Here is a 21,290-nt window from a genome sequence, read left to right as displayed (position 1 = left end):
GTCTTAAATTAATAATAATATTCAGATTTCGTCTGTGTTTGAGGCAAAGCTATGTATAATGAGAGGCTATCCCTGAGCTGCTTGCTAAATGTACAACAAACGAAACGTTCAATGAACTGATTTAATACAATACAGTTGTGTTTTTAAGAAATGAGTGGTGCCACGTACCAACACAAATGGTTGGATCCCGAAAAGCGCAAAAATGTTGTTCGTAACGTGTTCATTTCTGCTAGAATAGCTTCCTTCCATCAATATCGCACCAAAGTCATCACATGACGCATGTTAGGTTTTTCTTCCTCTGCTGTGAGACAGACAGGGATGTCAAAACTCACTACTGACCCCTGTATTCAAACTCAGAATTACACATGCGCAGTGCACTGCTTTATTTACACAATTTTAGTACAGAAACAAAGGCAATCGGCATTGTCTCCATTAATTCTTAGACGAGATAGCGTGGTTCTCTGTAGTGAAGACTAACAAACAGCCATAAACAAACATATCCTGCCAGACAGTTGACTCTGGTCTAAGTGCTGCAAGGCCGGAAGCGGAAGTGTCTTTCATTTATCGTTCGAGTTTCAGTATCACCACGCAGATCCAGAAGCAAACAGTGTCGCTTATATTCCACAAACCTCTGAGGTGTACTAAATTCAGCAGCCAAGATGTTTAACAGAATGACAAGCTTGTGGATGGGTGATGTATGTATTGAGTTTTTCTTCTTCTATAATGTATCTTGTATGTACACAAACGATCCGCAACATGCGGTTTTAGCTCGATGTTGCGCAAGCATGATCAAAAACTGCCCTCAGATACTCGCCAAACTTGCGAAAAAAGAAGAAAGAAAAAAAATCCCTGCTTAAATAGAGAGCAGAATTTATAATCTATCAAATATGTCTCTTTATATTTGTATATTTAGCATATATCACGCACTTTATTCTGCACCTCAGGTTTCTCGTCGAGGCCTCTCATATTTGCATAAGTGCTTTTGTGTCGTAATGTAAAAAATGACACAAACTACATGTCTGGATGATGTATTTTGAATTAATGTACTAACTAAACAACGGGGTCTAGTGCAATAAACCCGAGGTTATTAAATCAACTTGCAAAGTCACTGGCGCGCGCGCGCTGCAAGGCCATTTTGTCACGCGGAACTCTGAACTTTGCTCAAAGTTATGCTCTTAGTAGACAAATTTTTAACATATTGTTGATACCCCACGAAAAGTTTCCACAAGCTATTAATATTATTATTTGTTTTACAGTTAGACCCATACATGGACGAGAGTTTCATCAAGCAAGCTTTCAGCACGATGGGGGAGACGGCCTACAATGTCAAAATAATTACACATCGAGTTACCGGGTAAGATTGCATACGATTTTTGAATGTGTCTATTGGAGTGGTTTTCAACCTTTTCATTTCGAGCCTCTGATTGTCCAAAACAATATTAAAAGAACCTCCCTAAAGGAGTTTTGAAGAAGAAGAAAAAAAACAAAACAGAATGGCTAAAGAATGCAAAACTGGTAAAGGGACTTAAATTAAAGGGATAGTTCATCAAAACAAATGAAAATTCTCTCATTTACTCGCCCACATGACATCCCAGATGTGTATGACTTTCTTCTACTGAACACAAATGAAGATTTTTTTGAAGAATATCTCAGCTCTGTAGGTCCTCACAATGCGAGCGAATGGTGACCTGACATTTCAAGCTCCAAATATTACATAAAGGCAGAATGAAAGTAATCCATACGACTCCAGTGGTTTAATCCATATCTTCAGAAGCGATGTGATAGGTGTGGATGAAAAACAGAACAATATACATTATCGGCAAAACCTACTATGGGTCAACCTCTAATTTATTCTAGCAGCAGACTGTGAGTTCAGTGGTGGTTTGTGTGTTTAAGTGTGCATTGTTTATGCGTGTCTCATTTACAGGTGCTTGTTACAGTGCTCATCTGTGACAGTTCCACTGTATAACTTATGAAATGTAAACAAAACAAATCATAAAGGGAATAGGTAAGATCATACAGATCGAATAGTCATGAGTCATAATGTTGGAAAAGTCTCAACTTGTAAAATACAACAAGCACATTCGTTTCACACACAAACTAGTGTTTTAAGACATCTCAAGTTACTCTGTGAGAATTATTTCAAGATAAATGTATTGTTTTAGGTTGTTTGTTTTTATTGCAGTGCTGTAAGTAATGATGTGCTGTTTTCCATATTCTATTTATGTTTCATAAAGTAATATGCGAAAATGATTGCTCAAAAGTAACAAGCATGACAAAAAACATGTTTTTATTTATTGCCTCATGAAACAAAAGAATATGGGAAATGTTATGTCGTTACTTGCGGGAAATTATCCTGAATTAAAACCAGCCCCAAAACAACGTAACAAGGTGCAGAGATGTTGAAATAATCCTCACAGTGCGACATGAGATTGTCTTTCATCCACACAGACACATTGTGTATGTGCTGTTGCTTGCGGCTGCCTGAATCTCTGCCTTAAAGAAAGAAGCCGCAGTAATAAACTAACAAAGTATTGGTGGAAATATTGGAGGTAAATATTTAGATTTTCACGGTTATCGGCCAACGATATTTCGTGCATCCCTAATATTCACTTTCCAGTTTGGTTTCCAAAATATTGTTTTTTCATCTTTATTATTCTACAGGTAATATTTGGTCCTTTATATTTTGCTTTGCAAATTTGCCTCTAAAATCTCAGTGGTTAAAATTGTACATCCTGGCATTACAGCCTTGTACATCTTGGCATTACAGGAAAAGCAGTAAAGTGCTGTTGCACAATCTTCACTTGCTGCTACTAATAGGGCTGCAAGATTTGGACAAAGTCATATGGCGATTATTTTGAAAAATATTGCGATTTTGAACTGCCATTATGATAAAATTATGACAAAAAAAAAGGTAAGGTTTTTCACATATTCAGCTGCCAAAAGTCTACTGGGATTTTTCACACTTGAGTCTTCTTAAAAAGAACCAAACTTGAGACCTTTTTTTTTTCTTCAATTCACTCACAAACAAATAAATATATAAACAGTGAAACAATTAACACTATCTTCATATTCAAATAGTACCTATCCACGTGTACCTGTTTTTGTCCATTTTGTGATGGGGTCTCAGTCCACTAATGATCATCATTAGTTTTTGAAACCCAGTCAACTGGAATATTAGGGATGCTCCAATCAGGATTTTAACATCTGATACCTATCTCCAATTTTCATTTAATCTAATCATCTCTTGCTGACCATTTATCTTTTTATCAGCAGCTCTGTAAAAACTGGTTATATGTAAGCTTTCTGCTCAATGTCACTGTTAACTGAAATTCCCTGTTGGTAATACCATAGTTGTTGCCTAGTTTTTGCTGTCAAAATTACTGTTGGTTGGTTGAATAATTAAATAAAAAATATTCAATTTTACTCTTTACTCTAGGACTTAAAACAAGTAGCTTATACAAACTATTCTCTACTGTATATAAGATAGTCCTAAAGAATGAGCTGATAACGCAATGGTGTCATTAAACTTAGTCAAAGTTTTGGTTAGTTTGTCACCATTTCATTGAATTATTTATATTCATTATTTTATTATATTTAATTTAACAATGCGTAATATTATAGTATCTAAATATTTTATATAGATTTATTATATTTATATTCCTTTATTTTCATTTAGTTTGATGTTGGTAAAACTAGTTCCGCTTTCACTTGTTGCAACTGGGAGTTTAATAAGGGCATTGTGCTCTCTTGTGAGGTAAACAGATGACAGGAGAATGGAGGAAGAGTGAATATTTCTGGACTCTACATGTGCTACTGTTAATGCTGTTTGCTCAGCGATCATTTAATAAAGATGTTTGAATTATACCCCCTCTTATGTTCCGCATTATTATTATGATACCTGTGCCTGCCGAAGACTGAGATGCTGCTACCGCAGATGATGATAAAAACAGCTTCATGCAGGACACGCCGGTTTAGTGTAAATAAAGCGCTAGGCGCATGTAAGCAAACGGAACCGAACTCTGAGCACGTCTGTTACTCTAAGCATGAGATGGAGTTGTGGAGCACAGAACCGCTCTAAAAACACTATAATAATTCTCTAACTTAATATAGACTTGACAGAGCAGCGCAAATAAACTTTGAAGCGAGCAGACTATTTATTTTTTATTTCATATTTCAGGCTTCATAGGATTAAAAAATGTAGTCATTTTGTGGCCCCCTTAGAAATTTTGGGTCTACAATTTCCTAATGTATCATCAATATCTAGACTAACTGGTCCTCTGTAGACCTATAATCACAGTTAACAATTAATTACTATAATAACTTTAACATTAAATATTACTTGATGTTATTTTTCTTGTATTATTAAAATGTTTATTTTCAGTGAAGAATAGCCAAATAGCTTTTTTTTTTTGTGTTTGTACAGACTCATAGTATAGTCTGTTCTGTCTGTTTCTTCAGAGGTTCTGCTGGATACTGTTTTGTGGAGCTGGCAGATGAAGCCAGTGTTGACCGTTGTGTCCAGAAACTCAATGGGAAGCTGGTTCCAGGATCAAATCCGGTGAGATACCAAACTTGCACTCATTAAATTGTATAGTTTGGGCATTTATATTTGATTTTAATTTAATCACATTTATATAAAGATTATTAAAGGAAACCATAACCAGCATGGCCCCCACCTTATATTATTAATCCATATATTACTAGTGATGGGCAAGTCACAGAGCTCAATTTCTTCTCTAAGGAAGGTGGTTGAGGCTGTTTATAAAATGCTTTATTTGAAGCTGGTGAATAAACTCTGTTAGGAACTAGCTGACGAATGGGATAAAGCCAGTACTGATTGGTGGAGGTATGTGAAAATAATAACGCTTCCTTACTCTAATAATATGACTCCTGCTAGTGAATTATGTCCTTACTACAAAGTATAATTGAATTTGCTAAATGGTTATATTTAATTTATTTTCAGCCCAGGAAGTTCAAGCTTAACTATGCAACATATGGGAAAAGGCCAGAGCCTGGGTAAGTTGATCTATTAGTTGTTCATGAATGTTAGATGTGGAATAATTAGACACGGTGGTGTGTTGCACACCATGTTCAAACACTTCTCTTTTTAAAATGTCACCTAACAAATTGTGGACTTCCTTACGTAGTGCACCTTATTGTTTTCCTTCAGTCCAGAATTTTCTGTCTTTGTTGGAGACCTTACTTCAGAAGTGGATGACTACCAGCTTCATCAGTTCTTTTTGAAAAAGTTTCCCTCATGCAAAGGAGCCAAAGTTGTGACTGATCCCTATGGGAACTCCAGGTATGAAAGCATTCAGCTGTCAGAGCTGTCCTATATAATCTTTCTTCAGTTTCTCTGACAGTTTGACCAACTGATCTTCAACAGAGATGGGATAGTTAAATCAGATGAGGTCTCCGTTGCAAATGCTTGGCAATTTGTTGACATTATTTTTAAAGCTTACTTTCAGTCCATACTCTTTACCCACCTCCTAAAAAGGGCCAGACAATACATGGATGTGATTTGCCGTTGTTACAAATCTGCTAAAACTATTGTTTTCCCCATATAGGGTAAGCAAGAGCAACTCACAAATGAAGTGATGCAACTTCATGTTAAAAGTAAAAGAGAAGTTTCAGTTCTACCATCAAATTAATTTTTACTTTATGAATACATATTGAAATATGCATATACTCTGCATGATGAGGCACAGGAAGAGTGAGTGGTCAGGTGCTGATGATCTAGTACTTTGTTGAATCATCCAGGGGTTATGGCTTCGTGAAGTTTAGTGACGAGAACGAACAGAAGAAAGCCCTTGAGGAGTTTCAGAATGCATCGGGCCTTGGAGGAAAACCCATCAGGATCAGCATCGCTGTCAACAAAGGGTACACTTTGACTTTAACTTTTCGTTTCATACAATAGAGTGCTTTGATTTACATTTAATCCTAATATTGCTTAAATATTTATATTTCAGTATAAATTCTTTATCATTGTATTATTAAGGTTCTTTGTGATCAGTAAGGTATGATAGATAAACTTTACCATAACAAATTCATATTAATCGCATTATAATCTTTTTGTTTTCATAACAGCAACAAATCAAACAATTACCACAACCAGAATCACAATTACAACAGCAATTACCAACAGCAGTACTATCAACAGCCCTACAACAGTTACTATCCGCAGTGGGGCTACGATCAGTACAACAGTTACAACTACGGATATAACCCTTATGCTACCCCCCCTCCAGTTCCACATGGGATGATGGGACCGCCCCCGCCCATGGGGATTCCCCCCATACCCCCTGACATGCATGCATCCACAGAGGTAACTCAGCACTGCAGTTAGTTGTCTTAATTTTGCTTTATTTCTAGTTGCCAATGTTTTTTGCCTTTAGCCTAAACCATTTCTGGTCTGAAATTCTGACTTTTTGTTTATTGCTGCAGCAGTCACATGACACCACTGAGGATGCTGATGAGGACACTACAGAAGGTATTTTGTAACATTAAGTTCATCTGATTAATTGCAGAAAAAGCAAGCACGCATCAGTATATTAACAATGTAGACATTCCCAATAGGAATATTTCCATGTGCTGACAATCATTGTTCTCCATCAGACCCAAACCCACAGGTGGATGTGGATGCACTAAACAAGCAGTACATGGAGCGCAGTGAGGAGCTCTATGATTCGCTAATGGATTGCCATTGGCAGCCACTGGACAGCGTCACATCTGAAATTTCTGTGGTAAATGGCTCCTTGACTGTCTAAACCAAATTTGTATGCCTTCTGAAGGAACATGCCTTTTTTATTATGCTCTGAGCGAGTTTTCAGAGAATGTTCTTTCTTCCTTTCCGCCTTTTTATTTGGAGCTTTATCCTAGCAGGCAACGTTTTTTTTCTTTGTGTGTCCATGACCTTTTGTTTAAAAGTGATGTAGTCTAGGTTTTGTTGTATAGATTACTTTTATTTTAAAAGGGATGGATAGCAACTGCTTCAGTACTGTCATTTTTAAACAGGTGCAATTCTTGCTATTGCCTTATTAAACTTTTCCATAAGAAATTCACAGTTAATACTCATGAATTAAGCATGCTTTGTGGGTATAAAACTTGTGTGATCCAGACAAGAATTTTGTATCCCTTTAAAATAATACCCTGTTTTGTTTGATACGACACAACTGGTGGTTTTGCATTTAGAAACTTTTTTTCAATAGATTGGTTTTTATTTTTTATAGATGTTTGCTAAATGAAACACCTGGGTAAAATTGAATAACCCACTGACCCAGAGTTAATGCCTGTACAGAAATATTACATACTGCAGCCCTCAAAATGACTCTTTCCTTGAATTACATGTGTCTGAGTATGTCAATTACAAGATTCTTATTTAATGCTGAGCTCATCAGAAATCCTCTGGGTATTTTTGTAATAAAACCAATTGAGATTGTCAAGGATGAACCTAATAAAACAAAGTGATATCTCATGTGTTTGCATCTATGATTTTGTCTGAGAAGTTTGTTTTATAGGGTTAAAACAGTTCCTAATGAATTGTGAGAATGTGTAGCATCTGTTCTGCCACTCCAACAATTCAAATTTTTATTATGTGCATACATACACCCCAATATGCTGATGGCTACCAAAATAAGCGTATTTAAAAAAACAAAACAATGCGAATATTCAAGGGTTGAACACTTGCACACTTTGGATAAGCCAGCAAAACCTCAAATATGACCTTACCCCTATAAACAAAAACAGTTTGTTTACATGATGTTACACTTATTTAGCTTAACTGGTGTAAGATTGTACATGTAAACATGCTCAGTGTAAATTCGCATTCAGTTTAGGGAGCATAGCTGTGTCCGAATATGCATACTTCCATATTATATATTTATGCCAGTGGATTAGGGTGTTTTAATCTTAAGTGGTCATTAAAGAGGAGTACCCGAATGACCAACTAATTCTGGCTAGAGTGTCAACTATGGCTTTTTTTTATTTTTTTATTTTGGTGAACTGCAGCACAGCATATAATACAAATTTTGTAGAGGTTTTGTTCAGTTTAACTTTATTTCACAATGAGTCCAACAGCCTTCTCTAGTTGATCACTTTAGCATTAGTTTAACCATTTGTCTCAGATGTCTCATCCTGTTTGCTCTATGTAGACAAAAGTCCCACCCCTGGCCTCTCAGGGCAGTACCAACTAGGTCCAAGTCAGTACCAGCCCTGGTACAAAGCTCTCCAGCTCAAACAACCCAAAGCACCTCCCAAAATCTGGGTAGGAAACTGTGGGAAGTAAGCCAGCAGGCACAGTAGCAGGAACACCCAGAGACTCAACAGCAGCACACAGAACAGGAAGAGGATGCGCAGCGGGGCTCCAGATGGTCCTCCCAGGCTCAGGTAGGGCCCAAATACAGCAGTCTCCTCGGCTAGAAGCAGGCAGCACAAACACAGCAGGAGGGCATCTTCAGAGACTTCATACCCACGCCACAACATACCAGAGCGGACACAGGCCTCCTTTGTTTCACCTTCTTGTAAAAGCAATAAAGGTTGGCCATCTCCATTTGTCCCTGAAGCCAGGTCAAGAGTGGGGCTAAGGGGCTGGTAGCAGCTCCCAGTGGCATTCTCCAACAGACAGATCAGTTTGCGGAAGCCCAACCATAGTCCACCTGCCACAGCTAACCGAAAAAGGTGTCGTAGTGAGAGTGAGATTGAGCGTCGCACTGAGAAAGACGGGACGAAGACAAAAGAGCCAACAAAGATACAGGTCCAGCCCCAGCCTGAGCGCAGGAAACCCTAAACCATGAACAAAAAAATTACATATTATAGACTGTAGTGTCGATGTTTGTCGTTACTCAAAAAGTAATCCATTACTAATACTCCATTACTTTGTAAAACACTTGACAAGTGTTTTTCTACACAAGTTCAAAATAATCTATATTTCCTCGTTCATTGTCACACACAAGTCATATTCCTGATAACTAGTTCGGCGGGTCATGCCTCAGTTCTCAGAAACACAAAAAGATGTACATATGAACAAAGTTCATTCATTATTCTACATAAAGATCTTTTCGAAATATGTGTAACCAAGTAATGTACTTAAACGTAATTAACTTAATTGAAAGTCATTAACTGTAATAGGATTACAAAACTTTTTAAATGCAATGCGTTAAACTACTTTTTGACTTTTTGAGTAATTAGATTACAGCAGTTTCTTTGTAATCAGACTACATCCAACACTGGTCAGGGTAGACGCCATATTAAAATGTATGTGGATATAAAATAGTTTGTAGAATGGTATGCTTTATATAAAGGTCCTAGACGCATAACAACTGGTGTTTTCTGGAGTTTTGTTTCTACTGTAATTCTTTATCCAGATGTTCTTTCAATATTTCATAGGCTGAATAATCAACACCAATTTAAACAACATCTATTGTACAACCCACTGAACAGACTGTACTTCTATCTCACAGCATCATTTTTATTCCTGTCAAAAATTAAATATGGCCCTACTCTATTGTAAGGTCTGCTGTATGTATTAGGTTAATTCTCTTAATACAATTGTTTTCCCTTATTTTCAAGAAACTTTAGGTATCAAAGTAATGTTGACATTCATGTAAGAATCCTTTTCTTGTGACAAAGCATATATGAATTAAACTTAAAGGTGCACTCAGTGCTTATGTCGTCTGGGACTTGCACTGACACCTAGGGGCATGGAGGCAGTATCATTCAAACACAATAGTTTTTTTTCGGTTATGTATGCCATTGTAGAAATTCACTGTTCACAGTCAGCCATAATTAATTTAATCCATGAGTGAAAAAATTAAATCATCGAATGTGAGTAGCATTCGGCTTGTCATGTGATCCTAATATGGCTGCCCCCATGAGGAGACCCTCCCCATATATAAATAAAACTGCCTTTATAAGGTTACAGATATGACTGGAATCATCATCTTATGTGAGTGGTCATGATTTTATACGTATGTTTCAAAATTACAATTTATTTCTTTAGGAGAAAATCATTTATTAAAGGGGTCATGACATGAGCAACAACATTTTCTTGATCTTTTGACATAAAAGAGGTCCTTGTATGGAAGTAAATTCATGACTAAAATCTCTGAAGCATAAAACCATGTTGAATTGCAGAAAAAATAAAATGCATTGTATTATCAGTGCTTGTATTTAAATGTTTTGCATTTACAGTGCTTGCATTTTGAGAGGCTGAAATTTAACATTGTTGTATTTGTAAGCATTGAATATTTCATTTGGAAACATTTCACAACTAATTACATTATTAAAAATTCAACAATTAAAAATTCACCTTCCAAAGTCCATTCCCAAAATATTCCGTTCATTTGAAAATACCATCTAGATTTTTCGACAGGTAAAATTCAGACAGTTCTATTTTGCGTAACAAAATTCGCTTCCGCAAATTCAGTGGTTCAAATTTGGTTGGAAATTCAACATTCCACATCCGGGAACTGTAGGAAAAGCAGCAGAGTACCGATGCACAATCTCCACCTGTTATGTTATTCGTTCTCACCAGTAGGTGGTGCAATGCAATCGGGTGTTGACTGCTGAAGAGCAAAGCTACGGGTAGAGAGAACAGCCATGTATGTTTTGATAGTTTGTTTTTCTAAATTGTTCATGGGTAGAAAATAGATAAATATTTTATTTGCAAATGTGGGTGGGCATGAAACGCACCTTTCCACTGATTGGTCAACCTGCGTCATCATCAAGTCCTCAATGCCGTGCCACAGAATAATTATCCACTGCTGCTCAACTGTTATTGCAACTACATATTAGGCGTATATCTCTCTCTCGTCAAACAACTGGACTTACGAATGCCTGCGACACAAACCATACTTGTCAGGGAAGGGTCTATAGACAGGGCTCCATGCCAGCTTTCTTCTGTGTAGGCATGGGTTCTGCAAGCTGTGTATGCCAGAGAAATATTAGTTGTCTTTTTTAGAAATAGCCTATTGATGTCCCTCGCATCTGCACACAAAATTACTTAGCCTACTTCTTAGACATACAGCCTGTTTTATTTAGCTGTCAGCTATCAAAATCTCGATCAAAAGGTGTGGCGAAGCTGCGCACCCAGGGTGACCCACAGGACCATGCGGAAAGGATGCATTTATGTTGTAGTGAAGTGAAGAACAGTATGTAGAATGCATTTGCTTTTAAAAATGTTTTTAAAAAGATTGCCGATACATTGTCCAGGGCCTCGTTTCCCAAAAGCATCGTAAGCCTAAGTAGATCGTAGAATCCATCTTACGATTCATCTTAGTTTTGTGGCCTGTTTCCCAAAAGCATCGTAACTTAAATAGTACTTGAAAATGCTCGTAGATTTACAAGTGCTCTGGAGTACTCGTACAGCGCTAAGAACATCGTTAGGACACAGACTTATGCAGACACCTGCAGGACAAATGGGAAATTACACCTGATACAATTTAAATACATATAGCTACACTTTATGCTCATTTAATTTCAGTATACATATGTTTTAATTTATTATTATTTTTAACCGACAAAGATAATAATAATAATAATAATAATAAATGCAGAAAATGGTTAGTCAATATTGGGTGAACAGATAAAATATTAAGTAAACAAAAAGTTATTTGTGGACTAGTTGGTAACAACAAAGTGGTGTCATGAATGTTGCAGAGAAATGTAAAAATTACAATCAGAGAGAGAAGGAAAAAAGTCAGTAACTTGCTGCCATACATGAAAATCGTCTGTACAGTATATTGGCTCCTCATCCTCTTCTCTTCTTCCTTTTTGACACCTAAGGGCGCTCTTGCCTGCACCACATGTTGTGTAGTACCGCACATGTTGTGTAGCATTGCTGTTACTGTTATCGCTTTTGGGAGTAAAGAGCAGATCTGCCTTTGATTGGTGAATGTCCCTAAAGCACAGCTTCCATGCGTCTCCTTATTTTGCGCTCCGCAATAACACAGTGAACCTTGTTATATTCAATGAATGCTTGTTGTCATTAGCAGGACAATACACAGGGTCTCTGCTGTCTTCACTGATCCTGGAAGCTTTAATCTCTACCCACAGAAAACAAAATATTAAAATGCACATCTGCTGAATGAAACAGTGATTGTGTAAAAGAAATATATCTTGCTGCACAAAACGATTGCAAAACAAAATGCAATTATGTGGCAAGTTCCTTTGTACATTTAAGAAAATATTTTTTAATATTTCCAGCAAGCTAAATTACAAACGTTTTTAAAGTTACGCACAAATATAATGAAGTTGCAATGATGAGCAGCACTATACGGTCACATTTCAGCACTTCACGTTTATGGACAGCGTGCTCCTCTTTTAAGTAGCACTTAAAGCAAGTCCACTTAATGTTCGTGTTAAGTGCAGTTTTGGGAAACGCATGTAAAAAATAACGAACGTTCATAAAATCGCTCACACAAAACGCTCTTAACCTGTTCAACTCTTATTTTTTTTTTTTTTTTTAATTCCACCAGAAACTGACATACCCAAATCTGAAGGCTCCTCTTACCCACATACAGTGAAGTAAATGTACAATTTTGGTCTCATTTTAAAGGAAACTTAATTATTGTATAATTAATAATTATCAGTAATCAATAATTTTTATTGTATGTGTTCAAATTACTGGAATAAACACAAAAAATTAGGTGCTTTTTGCAATTTTTTTTCTTTGAATTATGACTTTGAAAGTGTATAATTCAAGCCCTGTATGCTCTTTTTATAAATGGCAAGTTTTGTTTGATTCCACTAGATGGCAGCAAACACTGAAAAAAGATTACCATTCAAAAGGTATTACTATGAAACCGAAGGGAGGCAAAGTGGCCATTTAGTGTCTCCAAGGTCCTGGGTTATCCAAAATGCAAAAACAAGCTATTACAAAGAATATTACACCAAAAATCCTACTTTTACTATTTGGTATACATGACAACAGCACTTACAAGGATTCCCAAACAGGTTTTCTTATCTTCTTTTGAAAGACACAAAATATTAGTAATGGGATAGACGAAAATGAGACATGAAAATACTGAAGATGTTTTATTGATTTATAATATCATAACAAATGTATAAACTAATATAAAATGTAAAACAATAATATACTGTAACAATAATACAAAATGTAAAAGTGCAAACATGCAAACTTTTCTTTAGAACAAGCAAATATTGAATGAAAAAGACATTTATAAAAGACAATAAACAGCAATATAAATTGCAAACACAAACTATAATATATAGACACTGTAATATACTGTAACAATGTAATATAAAATGCAAAAAGTGCAAACATGCAAACTGCAAACTTTTCTTTAGAACAAGCAAATATTGAATGAAAAAGACAATAAACAGCAATATAAATTGCAAACACAAACTATAATAAGTGTTTGCAATTTATATATTATATAACATAATAGTCCAGTTGCTCTAAAACAGCCTCAGCACCAACAAAAACTCTCTTCTGTTGGAGCCATATTGAAATTAATAATAAACTATAAAAATAAAGTGTGTGTCTGCATGTGCGACTGCAAGTGCTTCGGCAATACGAAGTGCGTCTCACGTGAGCGCACGTTAAAGCCTCGTGTTGACGCCCAATTACGCACAGATTATGATGATGATTATCTCAGTCTCTGATTGGTCGGGAGGGAAAGATTGACTTTGGACAGCTGATGATCAGCTTAGATCATCAGCTTTCCAATGATATGTGTCTCATCATTATCCGTGGACGATACCATATTTTGCCGATTTTATGAAAATTACAACCTATGTTCTGCACTATGGTGTTTACAAATATCAAAGATCTTCTTTGTGATTCATTCGGTGATCATTTGATCTGTTGTTTTATTCCAACAACATAAACTAAATATTCATAATCTGGAGAATGAGAGCTTTTGTTTGATATATGGCTTCTATGTTCATCAAATCTGAGTGATATGAAAAATATTCAAATTCATAATCATACTTGATTTGTATCTGTATATTGGTTTCGGAAGTGGGAATTTAAACATTCAAATGTTGCTAGATGTAAAATAAATAAAAAAATATGGTTTTGTGTGGAAAAATAGAGGGTCTAAGCTTTGTAATGATACCACATATGACTTTTAATGTTCCATCAGGACATATAAATATTGAAGGATTATCGTGATTATATAATTTTCAACCCTGGGCCGGGTTTAAGTGCCGTTTTTATTTGATAATTTGTTTAACTCATGTAATAACCGATTTTCATTCAACTGACTTCTATTATTTAACTGACTGTTTGCTGATTTTATTGAACTACTATATGAAGTGCAACAGATAAAGAAACAAAGTGAGCCCAGTTTAAAATCTGTGGTCAACTGCATCTTAATTAAACAGTGTTGACAGGGCACTTCTCCTTAAGCAGTGGCGATTTCTTAGGGCCAGCAAAGCCTTCTCTGCTGGCGTGACATGGCTAATAAATACATATTTTTTCATCCTTTCTCATTGACCTTTTTGCCTATGCATTTTCAGTCGCTTTCCACTCCTAATTCATCTACAAACGAATAGCAAAAAACTAAAAGTTTATCCAATCAGAATTTATTTCTCGATGATTACAAGCGTGACAACTGTTTCACAAATCGCATGCCCGAAGCCATGCTCATTAGCCGAAGCAGCATATGAGTCTAAACTCCACCCCTTCAGGCCTTCAGAATTTCCACAGAATCCCTCAACAGTGTAAGTGAATAGGCATCTAAAGTCAGATTGTCAGATTCATCAGCCAATCAGATTGATTTATTTGTTCTTGTGGGTGTGGTCTTTAGGATATGTCCCAGTCCAGTCCTTCTAGCTGGCATTGAGTGATGCAATCACACTTTAAGTGATGTATCTAATTTGAAAGTGAAGAGCACGAGATCTTGCTGAGGCGACTGTCATCACTGCTGTTATTGCTGTTGAGAAAGAGATCCTTATGGATTTAAAAACCTGAGATGTTCTGCATGATCGTGCGATTGATTAAACAGGAAATGTGGGCTGATTTGCACTGGTAAGTGCTTTTTGCATTGTTATAGCAACATCATGAGTTTTCTAAGTGTAAATTAGGCTTCTTGAGCATTCAGTGTCGGATCAAGTTTTGAAAAGTAACCGTGTACACTGACGAAACAAAATTTATTGCAAGCAAAATTTTTATCAAATAATTTAAATCGCAAATATTATTAGAGAGCTTTTTCTTGGTATGAGACCTCCTTGGTTCTGGCTTTCGTGCATGGACGTGTTTTTAAAATGTCAGTTGGTATTGTTAGTTGACTGCCACGTAATGTATGATTTCATTGTGAAACTGTGTTTTCTTAATGACATGAATCCACTGAAGGCCTAGACTTAAAATGCACGGGCTGGGTAAAACAGATCCAAAATGACTTTGGATAACAAAATTTGTGTTTAATTACTCTGTTTTTCGTAAATACAAATATGTGTGTGTATGTGACTTGGCGCAATGGAGTTCTTGTTCATTGTAAATATGGCAACGGCCACCCCTGAAACCGACGTGAGTATCACCTACACTGCACAAAACGCATGTGTAATGAGGGAGCAAGAGCTTTATATCTCTTGACATTTCTCTTAATTTATGTAAGTTGTTTTGCACTATTTTCTTTGCATGCCATTTCTTTCTAAGATGCCATTGCTTCTAAGCACTTAAAACTGAGACGGAGAGCGCTCCCATTCAAGTGCATTGATGATGAGAAACAAAGGCTGCATGCTTTTCCGATTCTTATGGGTCTTTTCCGATCTTAGCTCTTAAGAGCATCTCTACATGCGAAGTTGCGAACGTTCTTTCATTATTCATGTGCGTTTCCCAAACCTACGAACACGCAACGCACTTTTAAAGGAATAGTTCACCCAAAAATGAAAATTTGCTGATAATTTACTCACCCTCAGGCCATACAAGATGTATATGACCTTCTTTCTTCATCAGAACACAATTTAAAATTTTTAGGAATGTACAAGGCCGTAACCATGTCTTCAACATTGGGGGTGGGGGGGTCGTGTGTGTCCTTTAAAATAGTAAATGCGGGGGGCCTGGGTAGCTCAGTGGTAAAATACGCTGGCTACCATCCCTGGAGTTCGCTAGTTCGAATCCAGGGCGTGCTGAGTGACTCCAGCCAGGTCTCCTAAGCAACCAAATTGGCCCAGTTGCTAGGGAGGGTAGAGTCACATGGGGTAACCTCCTCGTGGTCGCTATAATGTGGTTTGTTCTTGGTGGGGCGCATGGCGAATTGAGCGTGGTTGCCGCGGTGGATGGCGTGAAGCCTCCACACACGCTATGTCTCTGTGGCAACGCGCTCAACAAGCCACGTGATAAGATGCGCGGGTTGACTGTCTCAGACGTGGAGGCAACTGGGATTTGTCCTCCGCCACCCTCCGGACTTAGAGCGCATTGGGAATTGGGCATTCCAATTTGGGAGAAAAAGGGAAACCCCCCCCCCAAAAAAAATAGTAAATGCATTAAATAGTAAAGGCTTTAAATGTGTTGAAGTGTTTTAAATGTGACCAAAATTTTATAATTTTGGGTTTTAAATTATATGGTTTTTCAAGTTCAAACACTGTGTCTGCATTGCTAGCCATTTAGACATTAGACCTTCCACTTAGCTTCAGCAGTCAACACCCTATTGCATTGCACCACCTACTGGTGAGAATGAATAACATCAGGTGGAGATTGTGCATCGGTACTCTGCTGCTTTTCCTGCAGTTCCCGGATGTGGAAGGTTGAATTTCTAACCAAATTTGAACCACTGAATTTGAGGAAGCGAATTTTAAGCGAAATAGAACGGGCTGAATTTTACCTGTCGAAAAATCTAGATGGTATTTTCAAATCCTCTTATTATTTTTGAAAATGAACTTTGGAAGGTGAATATTTATTGTTGAATTTTTAATAGTGAAATTAGTTGTTTCCAAATGAAATATTCAATGCTTAAAAATACAACAATGTTAAATTTCATCCTCCCAAAATGCAGGCACTGTAAATACAAAACATTTAAATGCAAGCACTGATAATACAATGCATTTATTTTATTCGATTAGAGCAATTCAACATGCTTTTATGCTTCAAAGACTTTAGTCATGAACTTACTTCCATATCATTGTACTATTAAAAACATACTGTACATTTCAGAACTCAAAACTTCCTTCTTACTGCAAAAAAGAGCATTTGTCATAACCAAGACAACTCGTTCTCTACTTCCTCCACATTATGATGTCACACGAGGCGGATATTTGCATCTGACCGCCTCCACAACAACACATCAATGCCTACTTTACCTTCTCACTTCCGTAGCCTGCCCAGTGGTGAGCAGTGAGATGCCAAGGAGAGAGCAGGTCAGTCAAGAGCAGAGAGCCAATCACAAGAGTGGGCATTTACTGTCAAGTCTTAAAGGAGAAGCAGCAGCAAAACCGAGCATTTCTGACAGAGGGTCAGAATGAGGGTGGAAAATGATCATGTTTTACAAATATTTGACTGTTTATTGGGCAACAAAACTTCACTGATATTATAAGTGAACCTCAAGGAACACATAAACATAAATAATAAAAAAGGCATGTTATGACCCCTTTAAAGAAAATTTGCACCTTGAATTTGATTTTTATTTTCAATGTATTTTAGTTGTTCATTTCTACAGTTGTGCATTATTGTGCAGCTTACCTGTAGAGAAAGTGACTCCTCTTTGCAAAGACACTATATTGGGAAACCCATAGACTCAGGAGAGGCCCAAACAAAAGCATTGCTGACAGCAACAAATGAAAATGGCGTCGAAATGAAGCATTGCCAAGTAGTCCAGCTGCCTGGTCATTAATGACCACAAGGAAAGTGTTAAGAAACATTTGTATTGTGACCTTAACCACACCAGCGAATAAAAGGTAATCAAGATGGGTTATTGTGAGAGTTCAAAATTCAGAGTCCTACAAAAAAATGAATCAATAAAACCGTGAAAGCTGCAGTTTGTCAGTGTTGTAAAAATTCCTGATGTAGATGTCAAAAATGAAACAGGTTCACAATGAATTAATGCATTTTCAAACAATAAACTTTTCCAATGATAAATAAAATGTTGTATAAATAGCTTTTCCAACTGACTGTTTGCAATGTTCACTGAGTTAGTTGCATATTGGTTTTCAGCTCAATACCACTTTATAGGATCACTTTTCAGTCTATGTATTTTGTATATATGCTTATAGTTTTAGACACATATACCTTTTGTCTTTTTGCATTTAATCCAGGTATAAAGATTGCATATGTAATAATCAGTAGTTTCCTCTTCTTATATTATGTGTCCTCTAACCTTCTGGAGATTTCCACGCCCTATCTCTCTTCTAGTCTGTATCTTTCCAGGAATCTGGGAGCACTTCCCCTTTATGTGCTCACAGCCAACAACTTGCATTTACTCCATGCATCCAAGAGAAAGAAAATCCTGTTCATTCCTGATTTCCATGTTCTCCGTATCCGTTGGTCTCTTTAAATTCTGTTGCAGTACAACTGCTCTAACAGTGGTTCTCTTGTGCTTTTCACATAGCCCAATCATTCCCCACCCCCTCAGAACAGAAAAAGAAGTGTTGTCACCTTCTGTATGTTCATGTAGACGTGTATCATGTTGCATTTATAAAGTTCTTTGAGAAAATATTGTTTAACTGTAATAGCGGTGATGGACCAAACATGAATTTTGGTGCGCTCAGTGCACAAAAAACTCAACAAAAATGACAAAGGCCAACGTGAATGTTTTCTTTTATCATTTAACAATTGACATGGACATGATTAACCTCTTCTTGATAATCTAGATAATGTCTCATTTTAGTGGTAAAATATCGGTCTCTTGTTCAGTGGATGAACATACAATGTCAGAAGTTCATTGCTGTATAAATGCCACTTAGATGCTTTTTACAATTAAGGGGCTCTTTTTTAATTCAGCCATATTCAGCCGTAACCTTTGTACTGCATCTGCATCCCTCTATACTGCTTTCTCCATTCTTAGATTCAGCTGTCGGTGCTGCCTGTCTCTGTCAATCAGTGAGTCCCTCTATGGCCTCCTGCTCCACTGTTGTTTATACCAACTGCATTATCTTCCCTGTCTCTTAAAATTGGCTCCCACTCCCTGTTTTCTTTTAATAGCTCTTTATTCAGATAAATGTAGTGTCTTTGATATGTATTTATATGAGCATGTACTGTGTACACACTCTGCTGGATCGGTAAAATATTCCTTCAAATAAATGCCTCCTTGTCCCACTGTTGTTCTTGTTGTAAAATTTATAATGATGTGTAGTAGCATAAAAATACATATTGGCACAGTAAAAGGAATTTCACTTGGATCATCTAGTACTTTAGAGTGCACCCTTGCTTGGATTAATAGAGCTGTTCAGATTGTAGTCCAAAACCCCAAGTAGGTACAGCTGCAGGCTGGAGATCTCCAAATGGGGTTGGAATCTCCAAAATAGGGTGAGGTTACTCCATAAGGAGGTTGCGCCAACTCCAAAAGGGGGCGTCCCTTCCACACAAGTTTAGGGTTAGGTAAAGGGTCAGGGGCTCCCTATATCTTTGCTAGTGGTTTGGAGCTCCCGGCCATTTTTGGAACTCTGGCTGCAGCTATATCCTTTTTCAAAAACCCGAATGAGCATGGGTTCCCTCAGGATTTTCCTATTGGTTTTTATAATGGCAGTTTTGGATTTATAAGTAAAATAAGGTCTGTGATAAACATTACTTGACGACACGTAGGCCTTTTGTTCTACAACATAAATTGCATACCTCAAATGTGAATTTGATGCCATATTGAATTGCATACTTTTTTTTTTAATTGCAAACACGGCAAATTAAAAATTCACGTTTGAGGTGTGACTGTGTGTAATTTATGTTGTTGAACAAAACATCCATGTATCATCAAGTACTGTTTACCACGAACCTTATTTTACTCATTAGTTGAAAAACCCCATTATAAAAACCCATAAGAAAATCCAGAGGGTACCAATGGTAAATTAGACTTCCAGGTTCGCCTAAAAATTGACGTCATGGCTGAACAGCTCTATTGACCTGTTTCATGTGATGTCACTCTATGACCGCGCAGCCATATTTTTGACCAAAATTCCATTTACCTTCAATGTGCTGTGCTGTGGGATGCTACAAAAGTCTGCTAATTTTTTGTTTCTATTTATAAATCTTGATAAAGTGATACTGCTCTTAACTTGCCAGAGCCAAAATGTTAGTTTTATTTTAATAGTTTTATCTTTTAAGTGACACGGCTTCATTTCGCTAAAGACAAGCAGCGATGAAGGGGGAGAGCACGGATAAAAAACTTGTAGGTCTTTGCTCAATTATTCAGACATGTCAGTTATCTGTACACTTGTCAGTTATATTTATAACACCATCGATTCAGATACAGTTAAACTGGAAATGCACATAGGCTATAGGACGATGTTTTTCATAACACCCAGACTGTATAAATGTATGTCATAATTGCAACACATTGTAATAAGTAAAAAAGCACAATAAATGTCAATATACAGTCCTCCATATTTAATATGTATATAATAAAGTTAGTCAATACACAACACATACAAATTATAAAGAACAGGCTTTATTCACTCCACCAGACTACAATGTACACATATCTGTCATTTTCACTAATATGCTTCTGTTGCTTTGTGTATTCATGGGTTAAAAGCAGCTCTTACATTCATACAGATGGGATCATCACAGATATTTTGTAATATTTTGACCAAATCAGAGCAGAAAACAACACGAAAACATTTGTAATTTCTGAATGAGAGATGTCTACTGTTATGTACCGATAGGTGTGTGTACTCGCCGATCACACAATAGACTCGCTGGCGTATGGAGGTAAATCGTGGAAATAATACCTTATTTCTCACAGTACAGGGGAGGTAGAGGTGTACAAAAGCAATATGTTACATTATTTAAAATGTAACTCCGATATTATGGTCTAAAAGAAAAAAAATATTGCATTACTTGTTACTCGAAAAAAGTAATCCGATTACGTAATGAACGTTACTTGTAACGTGTTACCCCCAACACCGTTGACCGCCATTACTTTCTCCCACTGATGGTCACAAATATGGTGGCTGCGGGGAAAAAGTGATGTCACTGAAACAGGTAAATTCTAACTTTCCATAAAAAGTTAAATAGGCCTGGATGAAGCTTAATTGCAGCTCATTATTCAAAGTCTGTACCATATCATGTAATAATCTGTTGTTGTCCAGCATACAAATATATCACGAGGTATTTAAAAAAAAAAAATCACAAAATACCACAAGGAATTTTCACCTCTTTAATAATGCAAAACAAACAT

At 36.7% G+C, this 21,290-nt stretch overlaps 1 protein-coding gene and 1 pseudogene across 5 annotated transcripts; one reads left to right on the top strand and one right to left on the bottom strand.

The window, feature by feature from the left end:
* The first annotated feature begins 464 nt into the window (after positions 1 to 464).
* Positions 465 to 7,477, top strand: LOC127442264 (tRNA selenocysteine 1-associated protein 1-like). 5 transcript variants are annotated; one of them, XM_051700146.1, is made up of 9 exons: positions 465 to 695; positions 1,257 to 1,354; positions 4,462 to 4,561; positions 4,967 to 5,019; positions 5,174 to 5,305; positions 5,764 to 5,883; positions 6,091 to 6,328; positions 6,448 to 6,493; positions 6,619 to 7,477. In XM_051700146.1, exons 1-9 carry the CDS (start codon positions 660 to 662, stop codon positions 6,768 to 6,770), a joined length of 975 nt encoding a protein of 324 aa, XP_051556106.1. In that variant the 5' UTR covers positions 465 to 659; the 3' UTR covers positions 6,771 to 7,477. The 5 variants fall into 5 exon arrangements, with proteins under 5 accessions (XP_051556106.1, XP_051556110.1, XP_051556109.1 ...); XM_051700150.1 differs by lacking the exon at positions 465 to 695 and having other exon boundaries at positions 1,335 to 1,354; positions 4,806 to 5,019; XM_051700149.1 differs by lacking the exons at positions 465 to 695; positions 1,257 to 1,354 and having other exon boundaries at positions 4,785 to 5,019.
* Positions 7,478 to 8,010: 533 nt separating this feature from the next.
* Positions 8,011 to 18,456, bottom strand: LOC127442265 (fat storage-inducing transmembrane protein 1-like; annotated as a pseudogene).
* Positions 18,457 to 21,290: the final 2,834 nt, after the last annotated feature.

Source organism: Myxocyprinus asiaticus, chromosome 6 (assembly GCF_019703515.2).
Source record: "Myxocyprinus asiaticus isolate MX2 ecotype Aquarium Trade chromosome 6, UBuf_Myxa_2, whole genome shotgun sequence".
Lineage (NCBI taxonomy): Eukaryota > Metazoa > Chordata > Actinopteri > Cypriniformes > Catostomidae > Myxocyprinus > Myxocyprinus asiaticus.
This window is presented reverse-complemented; position numbering and strand designations above follow the sequence as displayed.

Bases quoted from the DNA above. Each gene is read 5' to 3' on its own strand.
- LOC127442264 (XM_051700146.1), top strand. From the start codon at position 660: ATGTTTAACAGAATGACAAGCTTGTGGATGGGTGAT. The intron at 1,355-4,461 runs GTAAGATTGCAT...CTGTTTCTTCAG, and splicing joins ATTACACATCGAGTTACCGG to AGGTTCTGCTGGATACTGTT. The intron at 6,329-6,447 runs GTAACTCAGCAC...TTATTGCTGCAG, and splicing joins ACATGCATGCATCCACAGAG to CAGTCACATGACACCACTGA.